Genomic DNA, 19,817 nt, shown 5'->3' on the forward strand with positions numbered 1-19,817 from the left:
ATCCGCTCACTGTGATGTCACACCATTACATTGGCCAGTTTCTCTTTCTTTAAAGGCTGTCATTTATTCTGGCATAAGATTTTTAATGTAGACATACAGCACAGTAACAGGCCATTACGGCCCATGAGCCCACCCCACCCAATTAACCTACAACCCTCAGTACGTTTAGAATGGTGGGAGGAAACTAGAGACCCTGGGGAAAACCCTCACAGACATGGAGAAATCATACAAACTCCTTATAGACAGCATTGGGTTCAAACCCCAGTCCCAATCTCTGGTGCTGAAACAGCGTTGCACTAACCACTACACTAACCATGCTTGGCACTTATATTTTGCCGCCCCGTGAGCCCATTCTACTTGTGTGAGTTGCTAGACCCTCATCTATATTTAATCATTTTTTTCCAAAAGAAGACATCAGAGTGATCAAGAGCATTAATCCTCATATTCTTTCACAGTCCAGCACACAGGCACTGAATTTTATCACAGTTTACAAGTGCCACTCCCAAGTGAAACTGGCAAACTTAACCAACAGAGAACACATTTCAATCTGCATGTTATGTTTCTTTATTAAGTAGTGTATCTTTTCCTCTCTCTTTCAATCATTTAGAATTACTCTCCACACAACTTACTTCATGTACAGTATACATTTTGCAGGGTAAAACTCCCAGTTTTATTCAAGACAAGCATGGATTGATAAATTGAGCGTTGATGTCAGGAGTCCAATTTGCAATGGTTCTGAGTTTACAGGAGGTAAAATCTTTTGGACCTCATAAGTTGTTATCAGTGAATCTACCCAGCAATTTCATAGCAACAAAATTGTATTAACATTGCCAAGGATCTGTGACATTAGAATGGATTCCAGCGCATGAAAATTTTACCTGACCAAAATCAGATTGACTGTAGTTTTATTTATAATCAGAATGTTTTAAGTATTGCATCTTGTGATTGATACGTTGCTCAAACTATTATTTGTATAATGACATCCTGGTTTTCCCATGACTTTCCTGCCCTTGTGTCTTTCTCTATACTGAATTCCAGTCAGTTTGGGATGTTCGCAATTGTCTAAATTTGTAAGTTCATATTTCAGGCTCAAGGTTTTATAATTTAAAAGAGCAGAGGATGTGGTAACAGCAGGAGATATATTGCATGCAGCTGTTTCAGGCATTTATTTACTGTGACCAGATTTTTTTCAGTCCATTTTTTCTTTATGAGCGCCTCTCTTTTTCTCTTTCTGAAAATGGTGTGTTTTAACACAAGAATGAGCTGATTAATGCAGTGCATATGATGAAACCTAGCCCATTGCAATAGATCATACTGCAGGTGGATATTTCAGTCTAAAAAGAAAGATAAAAGATTACTGCCTCAAATTTGGTTGACATCTGGAAAATTGTGTTAATTAGTTGTCATGTCACATGTTACAAACCACTGAAGGTTGTGCATGGGGACTTATCACTAGGACATTCAAAGTCTCAGAGGCCAAGGTCTCATGTGCTACCTATCAGGTCAAACATTCCCTTTATGTGTCATGACAGCATGGAGTCTGCAAAGGATATCAGATAAATCCCAGGACAGGGAATGCGACAGAAGTTGGAGAAGCTGACCACGAGGGATTCAGGGTAAAGTGAAGATCCAATGGCAGAAGTTTGGGCCTTCTTCATCACTTGTAATGGAACATTGTATTCTTCATGTGATGGGATATGGTGAAGTTTCAGACAGAGTCTGCAATCAGCATTCAAGGTTGTAGGGTTAATGGTGAGGTGATATGTAATTACACCATTAGGTCATCAGGGGACATCCCAGTGACCTTGTATATAAAGCAGTCCAGAGCTACAGTCTAGCTTTCCAGGTTCGTCTTGCAGAGAGACAAGACCTCTTAGTGTACATATTAGTTAATTAAAGCTGTCTTATACTCAGGGTCCGCCCTTGCTACACCTAGACCCAGAGACCACGTGGAGACCGGGAACGACTCCCGGGGTGCCCCCACATTACCTAAGGGATCAGAGACTGCGGCTTAGCCATGTGCTGCGACCAGATAGGCTGGAGCTCGACCCCAGAGCCGGCACGCTTTCTGAATTACGTGGAGGGTGCTGAGGCATTGGATAAAAAGCTATTAATGCTGCTGTTAGCGCAGCTGGGAGACCACCCTTACTCCCTTATACAGGATGCAAGAGGCAATGAGCATTTTACAGAGGCATTACAGTGAGGGGCATAGCAAACTCCACTCCCGGTGCAGGCTCATGACCAGGTCACAACAAGCAGGGGAGTCTGCCAGACACTTAATTCTCTCTCTCTGAAAGACCTGGCGAGAGGCTGCAACTTTAAAGCAGTATCAGCTCAGGAGTATGCAGATGACCTTATTAGGAACAGAATTGTTACGGGCATACAGTCCACTGAGACGAGACATCGATTGCTGGAGAAAGGAATGGTGGGGCTAGATGAGGCAGAGACTATTGCAGAAGCTTTAGAAAGCACCAGGAAAGAATTGGAGGAGTACTTACTGGGGCTGGGACAAACATCACACTGCTGGACTCTCTAGCCCCACGAAAAGAAAAATATGCTGCCTCACAGGAATTCACAGTAGCAGCAGCACACTTTGAGGGTCCCAAGTGCTTTTTCTGTGGACAAAGAAAGCACACCAGAGCCCTCTGCCCTGCCAGAGAAAATGTCTGTTCCAACTGTGGAAAACATGGGCATTATGCAAAAGTCTGCAGAAGCCCCAAGGCCAATTCTCATGCTAATGAGAGGCGGGAAAGCTCTTCTTTCTCCACAACCAGAAGAAGAAGAATGCCATGTGCAGCCGGCCATCTTGGACAAATGCTACAGAGCAGAAGACACAGTCTTCAGGAAATGAATATGACGCCGAGTACTATCGGATGGAAGGACACGAAGGACACGCCAGGCTTGCTTCCCTACCTGTGAATCAGGCGAGTCCACACAATTTATCTGATGCCACTATGTGCATCAAAATTAATGATTTGAGGGTAAATTGCTTAATAAATAGTGGAAGCACTGAAAGTTTTATTGACCAGGGGTTAGTCAACCGCCTTGCCCTCCCCACACGCCCGAATGAGCACCGGATCCTGTTAGCAGCCAGCAGCCTTGCAGCTGAGGTAAAACAGTTTTGCAGGGTTACTCTAGAAATCCAGGGTTCAAATTACTAGTACTCCCTCACCTCTGTGCCCTGGTACTATTGGGGTGAGATTTTCAGTGCCAGTTAGAAAGCATTACAATAGTGCACAACCAGCCTCATCCCCCACTACGCCTTTCGAAGAAACAACACTGCAGCCTGTCTGTCCTGAACATCGACCACCCCCCTGTGAGAGATGGGAAAATTGATCTAAAATTATGAACATGGAAGAAACTAAAGTTCATCAGTAAAATGGCTGAAACCAGTTCAAACAGGATAAGTTTGGGGCTTAGGATGCAGGAAAGCAGAGTCAGCACGATTAACATAAGAATCTTCTATCCTTTGTGACAAGACCATAGGACTAAGATAAGGAATGGTAAGGTACAATAGAATGTAGGAAGTTGAGGTAGTCTGGATCAGATAAGGGTCTCCTAGCCCTGGACAGAAGTACCAAGTCATACATTTCTAATTAGCTAACCATACACAGATTTATACATATGAAATTAGCCAACCCTAGATAGAATGAGTCAACTCTGCATATCAAGAGACTGTAGCCCCGAGAATCAGGAAGGTGTGAATAAGGACAATGACATGAAGGGACACCGACAGGATAACCCCCCCTGGTTCTCCAAGTATACTGAAATTGCACGTAGGCAGGCAGGATTGCCTAATGCCAAACCTCTCCAGCAGGAGGCAGAAGAATGTAAGGGGGAGGGTATTCCTACACTGAAATCAACTGTATAAAAGTTGGGTGAGCCCCAGTGTGTGTGTGTATTCCCAGGGTAAGGGGAAGCACCCAACTTTGCATTGTTGTAGTAATAAATGTTCTTTGTTCTCAATTTTTGTCTCGAGCAATTTCTTTAAAGGTACTTTAATTCCTAACAAATGGGGGCTCGTCCGGGATCACACTCCCTCCACTGACAGAGTGCCCCGACGACGAGAGTAGGTGCACCCCGGCTGATTCAGCTGGACTCACGGGCGACGGGTGGCTGGTCAGTGGAAGAAGCGAGTGATATCCGAGAAGAGGCATTGAGAACAAACGGCGGAAGGACGCGCGCTAGAGCAGTACTGCCAGAACTCGGTAAGAGTATTTTACTTGTTCCTAAGTATGGGAATAGCGGGCAGTAGAGATGAGAGTCCTGACACAGGACGTGACCACCAGATAGCTACGTACAGCCCGCTTGGGATGATGTTATCTGAGTGGGGCACAGGAAAGACCCGCGGTAAAGACAAACTGACGACGGTCAGGTATTGTTGTAATGAATGGGTGAGATACCCGGTTAAAGGGAGCTCCGTGTACTGGCCAAAATTCGGATCCGAGGATGAATGGATGTGTGAAGCTTTGAACTTATGGCTCTATCAAAACCAGCCAGACAATGTTGAGAGCAGGGAATATGCAGCCTGCTGGCTCAAGGGATCCATTGAACAGCTGGTTTTGAATGAGAAAGAATCCAGGGATAAGAGAGAGGAGGAACCTCTTGTCCCTGAATCACAGGGTTGGGATGTGTTACATTCCCTCCCTCCACCCTATGTTCCTCCTATGCCGGCTCCTATCTTTCCTTCCCCTCCTATTGCCTACCCTTCTGCACCTTCCCCACCTCCCCCACCACTAGAGAAGAGAGAAGAGAGCAGGAGTGGTATGATAACTTGCTCACAAAGCACTCGATTACCACCTCTGTTGGCAGGAGAGAGAGGTAACTTTAATTCAGAACAGCGTGAGACTCTTCAGGAAGAAAGGGCAGAACCCTTTGATTCATTTCCCAGGGAGCAGGAACCCAGACCTAATAAGCTAGAAACCAATTGGATGAGACCACTGTGGGAAGTTCCCATGGGAGAGGGTCTCGGTTTCGTAAATGTGCCCCTGACCAGTACTGAAGTGTGTAACTTTAAGAAAGAACTGACCTCCCTGATAGAAGATCCCCAGGGATGTGCTGAACAGTTAGACCAATTTTTGGGACCAAATATATATACAATATGGGGGTCTCGACATAGAATCCCCAGCAGGGGAACAATTGGTACTAACAGGTTTTGTTACCAACTCAGCCCCAGACATTAAGAGAAAATTACAAAAGACAGAAAATTGGCATGAGCAGGGAATAACCCAGCTTCTACAGATCACACAAAAAGCATTTGTCCAGACATCTGAGGATAAGCAGAAAGCAAAGGCTAACATTTTGATGCAAGCAGTTAAAGGAATAGTAGATGAGTAACATGAAAAAAAAAGGCAGGGACTGTGTGCCAGCTCCTGAATGTTGGGAGAAGTGCAGGGAGTGGGAGAGTAGAGACCAGAGATAATTTCATAAATCACGACTTCCCACTTCAGTCACTGACCAATATTGATTAAAATTCATGCTAAAAATTAAATGTCATAAATGATCGTTTTTCAATACTGTAGAATTAGCGAATTTAACTACCAGTTAATTCCAATTTATGAAATAAATTGTATTTAAATGTGATTTTGCACAGGGAGTACCTGAGAGTTGAGTGATGTTATAACATTTGCAGGGAGAAATGTTTGCGCAAATAGGGTGAGTTCTATACATCTTAACTTTAAGTGTATGTGAGATAAAGAAAGGATCTGATGTGTAAAGTGGCTGGATCAGCCAGTTGAAGGGGGAGTGTGCATGTCCCTTTAAGTGCACTGTGGCACTTGAAATTGAGGCTTCAGGCTCTTGTCTTGCAGTTAGAGGTATGGAGCCCTATCAACACATTTAATACATTTCTTCTACACATTCAGCAGTCAAGGTCCGTGCGTTTAAAGATCACCCACCTCTGGAGAATAAAGATACCTCTGGGGATTCCTATGGGGATTCCTATAAGTTTAATCATTCATTTCTCTGGTGCATTTTCCTCTGGAGTGAAATTAATGCCTCAGCACAATTTCTCTGTATTGCCGCTGTTATTTAATTCATGATAACTTTCCCCCATTCATCAGGTTTATATTTAAATCCGGTAGTGCGGAAGTTACATTGTAAATAATCACGGAGGTAAACCCTGCGCGACTGGATTCAGCTTAATGGAGAAATAAACCTGCGAACTGGTCTATGGTGGTGTGTGAGTACTGCAATAGGTGGAATATGACTTAAATTGGTGGCATTGTTCAGAACAATTGGGTGCATAAGAATAATAATATCATTAAGAACTCACAGATCTTGTACCAGATGCTATTCAGTACATCTTGACTTAAGGACTGGAGAAATTGGCATGTTAGAATGAGATTGGCATGGTACCAATATTTCTTGATTCAATAATGACTCCACAAGCTCCAGGATTCATGCAGCAGAACTTTTAAGTGGAATATAATAGAAACTAGCCTGTACTTAAATTATTGTGTGTGCAATCTTCATAAGAACATCTTTTAACTTTTTCTTGGTGCCTGTTTTACAGACTGTTTTAAATAAGGCCAGCTCCTGTGAGCTGTGGCACAAGGCATTTTACTTAAGGCAGAACTAAAGGTTGAATATGTTTCAAGTTCTCTTGCAGGGGCTCTTGTGCTGCAATGTCTGTTATGTACTCACTCTAACAAATTGGAGGGTTGTGCCCCATACAGACAAGCAGCTCCAACTGCATTTTAATAAGGTCTAACATATTCAAAACCCATGCAAATATGGTTTGTGTTTTATTTTACAATTTTTACACTAACACAAAGGAAAGTCAGATTGTTATTCATTTTATTAAAATCTAGTGATTGGTTATATGTAAAAGCATGGCAAGAGGATCAACTAAAACCTGCCTGGGATGGTCCCTTCTGTGTACTTTTAATTACAGACACCGCAGTAAGAACAAGAGAGAAAGGCTGGACCCACATTCAAAGAATTAATGACAAAGTGCCATAATGTTACAATTTTATTCGTTTTTTTTAATGGTTTATTCAGTTTTGTGTATTTTATTGCTGTTTTCAATGAGCTTTACATTTATCGTGGTTTATTCAGTTTTGTGTATTTTATTGCTGTTTTCAATGAGCTTTACATTTATCGTGGTTTATTCAGTTTTGTGTATTTTATTGCTGTTTTCAATGAGCTTTACATTTATCGTGGTTTATTCAGTTTTGTGTATTTTATTGCTGTTTTCAATGAGCTTTACATTTATCGTGGTTTATTCAGTTTTGTGTATTTTATTGCTGTTTTCAATGAGCTTTACATTTATCGTGGTTTATTCAGTTTTGTGTATTTTATTGCTGTTTTCAATGAGCTTTACATTTATCGTGGTTTATTCAGTTTTGTGTATTTTATTGCTGTTTTCAATGAGCTTTACATTTATTGTGGTTTTATTCAGTTCTTCTTGCATTTTATTGCAGTTTTCAATGAGCTTTACATTTATTGTGGTTTTATTCAGTTCTTCTTGCATTTTATTGCAGTTTTCAATGAGCTTTACATTTTTTGTGTTTTATTCAGTTCTTATTGTATTTTAATGAGCTTACATGTATTCTTCATTGTTGTTTACTAATTTCTTTGGAATATTGTTCGTTAATGTTTTAAGCCCCCCTGGAATAGGGGCAGCAGAGGTTACAATTCAGCTCCTTTAGAATGTAGACAGGGCATAGATTTAATGTATAGTCATAATGGGATATAAGGGATCCCAATACGGACCAGGGGAATTAAACAGCTTTAGTGGAGTACTCTCGATGTTTTAAGTACTTCTGGAGAAGGGGTAGCAGAGGTTACAGATTGTACTGTTTTACAGGCTAGAGAGGGCATAGAGGCAAGGTATTTAGAATACGGATCAGGGAAACACAGTGGGGATAGGCAGTCACACAGTGAGGCACCTGTGTACACAGACTAACCGCAAAACAAACAATGTACATTTCACACAAAGGGGGAAACTAACAAGCTAACCGCAAAACAAACAGACACTTCACACAACCACGAGACACATAATCCCCCACCTGGCTCTCTCTCTCTGATCATCCCTGAAGGGGAACACCTGTTTTCAGGGAGCTGCTGCTCATCTGGTGGTTATATAACGTGGAAAGGAGCGAAGTAGAGTGCAGGGTGTCAAAATCCTCACAAAGGACATGGTGGGACAAAGACAGACAGAATGGTAGTCAGCATTGTACATGTAACAGAGAGAGAGAGAGTTAATACATATGCTAATGTACACAGACAGGCTGCAACTCACAAGTTCAATGATATATATGCTAATGTTAGCAGACAAGCTGCAACACACAGTTAAATCACAAGAAACAATCCCCCCTGCTTGGTCACTTTTCATCACCCCATGAAAGGGAGCACCAGTTTCCAACAACGTGAGCTGCTTGACACTTTAATATCAGGCTCCAAACAGCCTTCGGAGATCGGTGGCCCTAGGGTTCGGGGCTGAAGAGGACATCAGATACGAGCCACAATCAAACGGAACCGCCTGACTACTGCTACTCGTTCGCTGCTGAAGGCAGCGCTTCTCATAGACTGCTACTCGTTCGCTGCTGAAGGCAGCGCTTCTCATAGACTGCGACTCGTTCGCTGCTGAAGGCAGCGCTTCTCATAGACTGCTACTCGTTCGCTGCTGAAGGCAGCGCTTCTCATAGACTGCTACTTGTTCGCTGCTGAAGGCAGCGCCTCTCACAGACTTCGTCGGGACAACACTTAACAAAGGTCGTGTGCTTCAAAGACACTGCTTCAATATTTCAACGTATGGGATGGACTAGACTCTTTACTGAGAACTGGAGCCTGATACTCCAAACCCTAATAAGCAGCTGGACTCACTCCCCTGACCTTCATGGTGCTCCCCTACCTAAAGACTTTACACAGACATTACAATTCGGTTATTGACCAGCTGGGTAAAACTACACCTTACACTTGAAAGATCAGTGTTACTGATCTAAAAGAAAAGTGAGGAGAGGGGGTGGGGGATCAGTCACACTGACACTAGTAACCAAAGATCAGTAACACTGATCATGGTGAAAGATCAGTATTACTGATCTAAAAGAAAAGTGAGGATTGTGAGAGATGGGAAAATTGATCTAAAATTATGAACATGGAAGAAACTAAAGTTCATCAGTAAAATGGCTGAAACCAGTTCAAACAGGATAAGTTTGGGGCTTAGGATGCAGGAAAGCAGAGTCAGCACGATTAACATAAGAATCTTCTATCCTTTGTGACAAGACCATAGGACTAAGATAAGGAATGGTAAGGTACAATAGAATGTAGGAAGTTGAGGTAGTCTGGATCAGATAAGGGTCTCCTAGCCCTGGACAGAAGTACCAAGTCATACATTTCTAATTAGCTAACCATACACAGATTTATACATATGAAATTAGCCAACCCTAGATAGAATGAGTCAACTCTGCATATCAAGAGACTGTAGCCCCGAGAATCAGGAAGGTGTGAATAAGGACAATGACATGAAGGGACACCGACAGGATAACCCCCCCTGGTTCTCCAAGTATACTGAAATTGCACGTAGGCAGGCAGGATTGCCTAATGCCAAACCTCTCCAGCAGGAGGCAGAAGAATGTAAGGGGGAGGGTATTCCTACACTGAAATCAACTGTATAAAAGTTGGGTGAGCCCCAGTGTGTGTGTGTATTCCCAGGGTAAGGGGAAGCACCCAACTTTGCATTGTTGTAGTAATAAATGTTCTTTGTTCTCAATTTTTGTCTCGAGCAATTTCTTTAAAGGTACTTTAATTCCTAACACCCCCCTCCGCTGTTCACACACCTGACCCCAGAATGCACACCAATAGCTACAAAGAGCAGGAGGTACAGCCTGAGGGACAGAGCATTCATTAGGACAGAGGTCCGCAGGCCACTACAGGAGGGCATCATAGAGCAGAGCACCAGCCCCTGGAGACCCCAGGTGGTTGTAGTAAAGTCAGGAGAAAAACTGCACATGGTAGTGGATTACAGCCAGACAATCAACAAATTTACACAACTAGATGCCTACCTCCTGCCACGCATAGCAGACATGGTCAACAACATTGCGCAGTATAAGGTGTTCTCCACCATAGACCTGAAGGCAGCATAACACCAACTGCCCATTAGAAACAGCGATCACATTTACACGGCATTTGAGGCAGACGGTAGGCTGTATCAATTTCTGCGACTCCCCTTTGGTGTCACCAATGGAGTGTCCCTGTTTCAGAGAGAAATGGTCCGAATAGTAGATGAGTTCCAACTGAAAGTGCTGTTCCCCTACTTAGACAACATGACAATCTCTGGCCACACTCAAGAGGATCAGGACACGAATTTAAAATGCTTCTTCCAGGCAGCCCTAACATATATCAGGGACAAATGCATCTTTAGCGCCAGGAAGTTCCAATCCTGGGCTACATAGTGCAGAACGGGGAAATCAGCCCAGATCCAGCCCGTACACCCCCTCTCCTAGACCTCCCAGTGCCACACACGCTTAAAGTACTAAAAAGGTGTTTGGGACTGTTCGCTTACTATGCCCAATGGGTCCCCAACTACGCTGACACTTATAAAAGCCTCCGTTTTCTGTGCCCAGTAGCCACCAGAGCATTTAGGGACATTAGGGACCATATCGCTAAAGCTACCATGCGGTGCATAGATGAGTCGATCCCGTTTCAAGTAGAAACAGATGCATCCGATGTGGCTCTGGCAGCCACCCTAAACCAAGACGGATGACTGGTGGCCTTTTTCTCACTAACCCTACAGGGGTCAGAGGTAAGACACTCAGCAGTAGAGAAGGAGGCCCTAACCATTGTGGAAGCAGTAAGGGACTGATGACATTATCTGGCATGAAAACACTTCACTCTCGTCACGGACCAACGGTCTGTGGCTTTTATGTTCGATAACCAGAACAGGGGGAGAATTAAGAACGACAAAATTCTGCGCTGGTGGATAGAATTATCTACATTTAACTATGGCATTCTATACTGCCCCGGGAGACTCAACAAGCCCCTGGACGCGCTGTCCAGAGGCGCTTGTGCCATCCTTAACCACACATCCCAGTTGCTGAGCTTGCACAATGAGCTGGGCCACCCGGGGGTCACTAGACTGTTTCACTTCATTAAAACCCAAAACCTCCCATTTTCGGTAGAGGAAGTGAGATCAGTGAACAAGAGCTGCCCCGTCTGTGCAGAATGCAAACCGCAATTTTACCGGTCAGACAAAGCCACCCTGATAAAAGCTACCAAACCTTTTGAGCGCCTCAGCCTCGATTTTAAAGGCCTGCTCCCATCAAATAATAGAAATGTCCATTGAGGTAGCAAAATATTAAAGGCTAGCAATACACGAGACCTTCTTTGCTTAATGCATTAACCAACAGAACCATTTGAGCTGGGGTTTTCTGGCTTTTCATTACCCAATCTTAGCCAGACTGACTTCACCGCTTTAATATTAAGGAAAGAGAAATGAGATAAAGTTGCATGACAGATTTCCATTCAGTGACCTCCCCATCATCCTTCAATTCCCAGACAGCAAATGTGCAAATTGGACATATTCCACTTTTCAGGGGCCAAGTTAAAAATCTGATTATTATAAGAGGTTTTATTTTGCAAGTTAGGAGCAGGGACTCCAAGTGCACCAGTGTTGTTGATAGTGTCTGGAGAATCCGGGCTGTAATATCATGTGCTCACTTGTTGACTATGGCCTTGCCTCCAACTGTTTTCAAGAGAGAGGAAATAGCTTCCCACTTTGAGCAATTCTTGTGCACTCCCTTCTGGGAAAGCTCAGAGCAGCACCGTCAGAGGTCCTGAGCATATTGAACAACATTTAGTATCTTGAGTCCAAGAAAATGGGATTGTGTTTATTTTTGTTTGAAAAACAGTGCCCCACCATCAACAAAAGACCATCATGCCTTCTTTGAAGATTCCCGGAATTCTGTTCACTAAAAAATGATAAACATTTAGTCGTTTGAAGTTTAAAACTTTTCTGAGAAATATTGTTGCTGTCTGTGCTCTCTCCCCACTCTTCAATGTCTGTCAGTGGCGTAGCAGATTGCCAGCTGTCATCTGTCTGCTGGGCAAAAAGCAGGTGTTTTTTTTTCCCTTTGTGTCAATCCCAAGGGGTTTCCAGAGATTCAGAATCACTGTGAGAATTTGTGGACACTAGGGTTTTTGAATGCATTTGAAATCCAGAAGACTATCAAGGCTTTACTCAATTATAAGAATATGGGCAAATGGGATGTGACGTACATTCCTGCAATTGTTTTATCGCAGACTTTGAAATAATTTAGTTCCAGTCTCCGCTGTATTACTCAATGGCTGCAATTCCCAGACTCTCTGCTTTAAGGAAGCTTATGAGTCAATAACGACCTTATCCCTGAAATCCCAATAGATGCATTGTTTTATAAAAGACAATGTCTGTTTGAAATTTAAGTTAGACAAGAGCAATGTGTTGTTTTATGGGAAGTGAAACTGGGGCAGGAGTTGCACAGTAAGTAGCAGGGCCCTGGAGAGGGTTGCAGAACAGAAACCTGGAACTACAGATAAATTGTTCCCGGAGAGTGGTGACACAGTTAGTCAGGGTGATGAAGAAGGCATTTGGTCCACTTGCTTTCATTGGTCAGGGTATTGAGTGCAAGAGTTGAGACATCCTATAGCAATTGGACAGGTTGATGATGAGACCTCACTTGGAATATTATGCACAGTTCTGTGAAGAATATCATTCATCTAGAAAGGGTGCAGAAAAGATTCACAAGGACATCATGTGAATTTGTGCACGTGTTATGAGGAAAGGCTGGATAGGCTTGGACCTCTTCCCCTGGAGCATAGGAGACAGAAATGATAAAGGTCTATACGAGTCATGAGGAATACAGATAAGGTGAATGTTGATAGTCTTTTTCACAGGATAGGGTCATCTAAAACTTGGTGTGTATGTGGAACAAGCTGCCAGAGGAAGTGGTAGAGGCTGTTACAATTATGTTAAAAGAAATTTAGACAGGTACATAGATGGAAAATGTTTGGAGGGATATGGGACAAAAACAGATAAATGGAACTAACTCGGGTAAGGCAACTTCATTGGCGTGGACAAATTTGGTCCATAGCCCTGTTTCCATGCTGTATAAATCTATGACTCCATTTGGATAACAGTGAAGTTAATGAGACTCATGATCACTAGAGGTTAATTGGCCACTTGCTTCCACTATCCACAGTTAAATCCATTAATTGCTGTTAGAGGTATACCTGTCTGCCACTGGCTGTGTTGTTGCTGTCTTGTCCTTATGGCGCTTGTTATTGGGAGGACTGGAGCAACATGGATTTTGAGTCAGACTTCAACAGAATGGAAACAGGCCCTTCAGCCCATCATGTCCGTGATGTCCTGTATAGTTGCAACATGATGTCTCTGCACCTGTACTCAACACCCTGGCTGATGCAAGTGTTCTAAATGCCTTCTTCACTGATTATCTGTGTTGCCACATTCATGGAACTATATACTTGTACCCCCAAGTCTCAAAGCTGTACCACACTCCCCAGAGTGCTAGTGCTATCTCCTGCCCTGATTTAATCTACTAAAGCAGCATTCACACTTGAAGAGGTTAAATTCAATATGCCCATTCCTTGACTCACTTTCCCAGTTCATTTAGAGTGTGGTAATCTTATCCAACCATCTTCACTTTCCACCATACCATCAATTTTCGTGTTATCTGCAAACTTATTTATCTGAATTAAGCTTTTCAAATGAACTTATTGTTAAGGGCTATAATGTAGATACTGAATTATTTTTTCATCATATATTTTCTATTTTGAGGGCTCTTAAATGTAAAAGATCCATTGTTCTGTTGATTTCTTTATGTTGGTATCTCTTCTGCTATTTCTTTTCTGAGGGTTTCACTGGCACAGTATCCTACAACACTTCATCCATTTGGCAACTTATGAGTCCATTTTGGCTCATCTCACCTGAATCTGTTGCTGACACTGTTCAGAGTGCAGAATAGCAGTCAGGAGAAAAATTCCAGAGCCTTTCAATTTCCACTCGAACACATGAAACACTGAGGGGGCATTTAGTACCTTGACCTCTCTCTCACTTAATTGCGAGCAGACTAGGAATTAAGCCTAGGATCTGAATCGAAATCAGTCTGAATAGAAAAGGACAAACCTTAATGCCCCGTCCTATGAATTTACCAGTTGGCCAAGCACAGATAATCTTGTTGATTATTTGTAGTTCAAGAAAGTTTATTTCAACATGAGTATCGCAACCTTTGTTCTGACTGAGATTAGTTAACTCATGATTGAGGATGGCTTTTGATAGCTGTAAGACAGAGCTATTTTGGATGGTCTTTAGTCACTAGATCATTGCAAGAAAGAAACAAGAAAAATAACATTTCAAAATATACAAATCAGGTGGAGGTTTTGACTAAATACCACTCGCTCTCCTGGAATTGTGGTTACACTATTCTGTAATTGTGCTACTGCTACCCCAACGGTGCACATACCCCAACTTATTTGGAAAGCTCTTTCACAGAGCAAGCAAATGCACACCGGATTCAATGTTATCTGATTCTGGTCGTGAGTGAGTCACTGCAGATACATGTTTACATGCTGCCTTGAAGCACAACTTAAACTGCAGCAGCATGGGTTTAATCCTGACCTCTGGCGTTGTGTGTGTGGAATTTGCATGTTCTCCCTGTGACACTATGGGTTTCCTCCTATATTATCAAGATGGAGTTTGGAAGATTAATTGACCACTGTAAATTGTCCCTGGTGTGCAGGTGAGTGATAGAATGTTAGGAGAATAAAAAATTAATAAGGTTAGCATTAAAGTAGAAATGGATGCTTGCTGATCTACACAAACTCAGCTGCATGGGAGTCTGTTTCCATGATGTCTGTGTAGGATTCCATAACTACATGAGATGATGATCATTAGGAGCATACACTATGACCCCAGAAGGTTTGTCACACTAAAAAGCTCCATCAGTGACAAACAGCTGCTGTGTCCAACTTCTTTTACACCTGCTGAAAAGTTTCTGATGCTGAAGTTTCTTCTATTATGCTAACTCCTTTATGTTTGCATCACATGGAATATAAGTGAAAATCACTTTCTTTCTCATCTTCAGTGCTATGCATTTTGTTTCCACAGCCCATCACAAGCTGAAACTCTACCGCAAGTACTATTCAGACAATCCCACTCTGATGAAGTCAGAGTTCAATGTATACATTGAAACAATCATTGCCGAAATCTCTGGCAAAGAAGATGATTTTGAGAATCTAGTGACATATCTCACAGCCAGAACTGAACAGGGTTGCATAGAGAGAGCACGGCATAGAGCCAGGAGAAAGTGGTTTCAAGACATCAAGCGAGCAGCTGCAACCTCTAGCTCTAGTATGGAAGCAGTTTATAAATCTGTTTTCCAAACTCTTTATAAGGTAGGAAAGAAGTATAGCACTTATTGTCACTTATAGTCTTTATATTTATAAGTAACTTAGCTTCTTAAACTTCAAATACTTTACAAAATGTATCTGCAGTGACTCACTCACGACCAGAATCAGATAACATTGAGTCCGGTGTGCATTTGCTTGCTCTGTGAAAGAGCTTTCCAAATAAGTTGGGGTATGTGCACCGTTGGGGTAGCAGTAGCACAATGCTATTTTATTGTGCTAGCAGCCCAGGTTTGAATCCAAGACTGTCTGTAAGGAGTATGTACTTCTTCTCAAGTCTGCGTGGGTTTCTCCAGGTGCTCCCATTTCTTTGCACCCTCCAAAATGTATGCAGGTTATACGTTAATTGGGGTATTTGGGCGGTACGGGCTCGTGGGCCGGAAGGGCCTATTACCATGCTGTGTCTAATTTTAAAGTTAAGTTTACCCCACTCACATACTCTTTCCCCGTGGCCCTGAAGATGATTCTATTTTAAATACATGCAGTAAAACCCATTTATCTAGAATTCAAGTGATTGGCAGCCTCAAGCAACTGGCATAAAACTGGAAAATAAATAGGTCAAAAATATAAAAGTTTAAAATTGGCACCCCTAGTGATCGGTTTGCCACGCAATCTCAAACAATCAGCAAATTCACTTATCTGGCATCTACCAATCCCCATAGGTGCCAGATACTGGGGAAGTTTTACTGTATATTCATCTTTTTGAAAGTGCATTTGTACTTCTTTATTGTTCTGTGAATTCATTCATTTTCTAATTATCTTACTTCCCTCTTCACCTTGCATCCATATAAGTCATAACATGATAACTTTCTCCTTCTGTCTTTTGTGGCCAGAGTTCTAAAATTAGAGGATGGACCCCATTAATTAATTTGCATTAAGATTTTGAAGTGCAATGATTATTGCGCATTTCCACATTCTAAAACAACTACTTTTTTTGTTTTTGCAAAAGCTTCCTCTTTACCTCCAATGTCCAAAATGTACATCAAACCATTGAGTCTTAGGGACCCTCATACAGATGCTGGAATAGTGCTCAGTATGCTCCTCTCTGTATGAAAATATACTTGCAGTCCTGGAAGTTCTGGGGTATATAGGACCTGGCCTGACCACGTTGGGATGTTGGTATGGGTCCAAAAGAACTGAGCTTCTTGCAGAGCTTGCTTAGGACTACTCCAGGCATCTCCTGTCCTCATGAGTCTGATACAAATTCTCCTGGAAATATCAGGGGTGCGCTGTAGACCACTTCTGCCAATGAGGCACCTATATTATCCTTAGATGCCATTCATATTCCCAAGAGTATCCACATCAATTCGTCAACCCAATTAGGTCCCTGCAGATGTGCCATAAGGACCAATTTCAAATGCCTGTGGAACCTTTCTTCTACTCCGTTGGATTGTTCAACTTGATTCCAAGCAGGGTGGCTATTGTTAACCACAGGTTTGATGTGAATTGGACACCTGTCAGATGTGATGTGTGCTGGCAGACCAAAACGTGCTATCCTGGCAGAAATGAAGGCCCTGGTGCAGGTGTCGGTAGTCATTTCTGCCAGTGAAACTTCCTCTGGCCACCACATGATCTGATCCATTATAGTGAAAAGAAAACAGGAACCGTGTGACACTGGCAGAGGGCCTATAATGTCCACGTATACATGGTCAAACCTCCGATATGTCAGCTCAAAAGATTGTAATGGGGTTTTTGTGTGTTGCTGGACTTTGGATGTCTGGCGATGACTGCTGACCTGTTTTCGAAGGCCATGCCACACAAACCTGTTGGCTACCATCCAGACAGTCATTCTGATCGATGGATGTGTCAACCTGTATACTGCATCAAATACCTGCCGCCTCCAGGCCACCGGAACAATTGGGCAAGGATGACCTGTAGATACATCTCAGGAGTTTGAGCTCCACTGGGCCTACTGGTATTTCTTCCAGCTGCAGGTTCAAGTCTCTGGTTCAGTAATGTGGAATTGCTTAATCTGCCTGTTGCATTTTTGCGAACTCAATGTAGTCCACCCCTTGGGCTAAGGTCTGGATGGATTGCATGGCCGTGCGAGATAGCGCATCTGCCACTACGTTGACCTTTCCTGAGATGTGTTTGATGGCCTGCTGTGATGCAGAAATACATGATAAATATCTGTTGATGAGCCAACGATGGATCTGATACCTTAGTTAAAGCAAATGTAAGCGACTTATGTTCTGTAAAAGCCATCTTCTAGAAAGAACCTGAAATGTCTTATAGCTAGATACAGTGTCAACAATTCTTGCTCAAAAGTGCTGTTCTTGAAAGCCAATGGTTTCAAATGCCCATCAATATATTGTTCAAGTATCCCTCCTACTGCTGTCCTGGATGCATCCACTGTCAGGACATCCATTCTTGGGTGGACCAGCAGTGCAGCATTAGCCAGTGCTTCCTTGAATACTGCAGACGATTCTTCATCCCAAGTGACATCCCTTGCTTTGCCTGACACCAGGGCAAGCCATTGACGGTAGAAACCTATGACAGAAGTTCACTATTCCAACAAACTCCTGGAGACCTTTAACTGTCTGGGCTTAGTGAACGCCCAGATCGCCTTGACCTTTGCTGGTAGTGGCTTTGCTCCAAGTTTGTCAATTCTATGGCCCGGAAAGTTGATAGTCGATAACCCGAATTGACACTTGACCAGGTTGATGGTCAGCCCAAATTCATTCAAACAAGTGAAAAGCTTGCGCAGGTGGGCCAGATGTTCCTGACGACTGCGGCTAGCAAAAAGTATGTTGTTTAGGTATATGAAGGTAGTCGAGATCATGCCCCACTCTGTCCATTAAATATTGGAAAGTCTGTGCAGCATTCTTGAGCCCAAAAGGCATCCTTCTGAATTTACACATTAAAGGGTGTAATAATAGCCATTTTTTTGGAATGTCATCCAGGTGGACCATGGAAAAGTTGCACACTCCCTACAGGTTGGTCGCAAAGTCCTATAAATGTGGTAAAGGGTAGCGATCCGGTACAGTAACCACTGCAGGGTCACCATCTACCTGAGGCCTTGGGTACCATGTGGAACAGGGAGGCCCAGGAGCTATCAGACCATTGTATAATACCCATGTCCTCCATCCTTTCAAACTCCTCTTTGATTGTACAAAGTTTATCTGGAGGGAGACTGCAAGCTCAGGCATGCAGAGGTGGCCTTTTGGTTGGTATGTGGTGCTCTGCCCAATGTTTTGGCATCCCCAATGTGAATTGCAGCATAATCATTGCAGGGAATTTCACCAACAATCTGACAAATTCATTCTCTGAAAGAGAAACAAAATCTAAATATAGGGCTGGCAGCTTGGCCTCATCTAGGGTGAAGGCCTTGAAAATGTTGATGTGAACAAGCCTTCATCCGTCTAGATCAACCAGCAGGCCATGTGCTCTGAGAAAATCAGCTCTCAGTAGCAATTGTGCGACCGCAGCCAATGTGAATGTCTACATGAATAGTATCACCAAACTGAAGTGGAATCCTACACTTTCCAAATGTGTGGATAAAGCTGCCATTTGCAGCTTTCAAATGATGGCCCAGGTTTTCTGTTATGTGTCACACCCCAAAGTGGGAAGCACACTGATCTCAGCCCGTATCCACCAAGAAACACCAGCACAATGTCTACCCCAAACACATTAAATGCTGTCTCAATGGCCAACTACCACAGCCATTAGTAACAGCTGGCCCCAGCATTTCCCTAAAACACACAGATGAAATACTGCACTCCATCGTTAATGGTAGAAACACCAGTGGATACTACCTTTGTCTTGATGTCTCCTGGCCACATAACAGATTTAATCAACCCTGGTATTGGTCTAATGTTGGAATTGCAGTCCTGCTGCTGTGAGCAAGATCTGGTGACTTGTCCTACAGATGTCACACTTTCTTGCTTAGCCCACTATGGAACATCAGCACAGGTCACAACTCTCTGTGGGTCACTGAAATCCTCATCAGCCAGCAGTATTTGGATATCTTCTGACAACTGCTCAAAAAAAATCTACTTGAACATGAATGAGATAGGGCACATATCCTTCCACTAGTGCATTTCAGTCATAGGCACAGAAGGGGTCCTGTTCCCCAAGCCATCCAAGTGAAGTAAATAGACTACTCACTCACATCATGAGAGGCCAAACATATGGATGGGCAGACTCTTGAGCACCATATATTTACCCTCCTCCAAAGGCTGATGTAGAAACTCAGAAACTCAGCATACCATCTCTTGATTTAGGGCCCTTACTACATAATAGTACCACATAGAATCAAATATTATCTGCCTCAACTAGAATTGGGCTTGTGCTTGGTAAAACCATTCACATGACTGTGAAATCTAAAACATTAGAAGCTTCAGAGCCACAACATATCTTAAACAAAAATTTTCCACATTTTTGGGGCAGGTCACTAGTGTAGTAAAGTATTCCAT

The 19,817-nt window shown here is 42.9% G+C and overlaps 1 protein-coding gene across 5 annotated transcripts in view; it reads left to right on the forward strand.

Moving 5' to 3' along the window:
• LOC138749241 (EF-hand calcium-binding domain-containing protein 5-like) overlaps positions 1-19,817 on the forward strand; it is a 128,939-nt gene that overhangs the window by 88,311 nt on the left and 20,811 nt on the right. For all 5 annotated transcript variants that reach the window (XM_069910364.1, XM_069910367.1, XM_069910366.1 and 2 more), the window contains exon 12: positions 15,104-15,390. In XM_069910364.1, the coding sequence (XP_069766465.1) occupies positions 15,104-15,390 (287 nt within the window). The remainder of the gene's footprint in view (positions 1-15,103; positions 15,391-19,817) is intronic.

This window comes from Narcine bancroftii, chromosome 14 (assembly GCF_036971445.1).
Source record: "Narcine bancroftii isolate sNarBan1 chromosome 14, sNarBan1.hap1, whole genome shotgun sequence".
NCBI lineage: Eukaryota > Metazoa > Chordata > Chondrichthyes > Torpediniformes > Narcinidae > Narcine > Narcine bancroftii.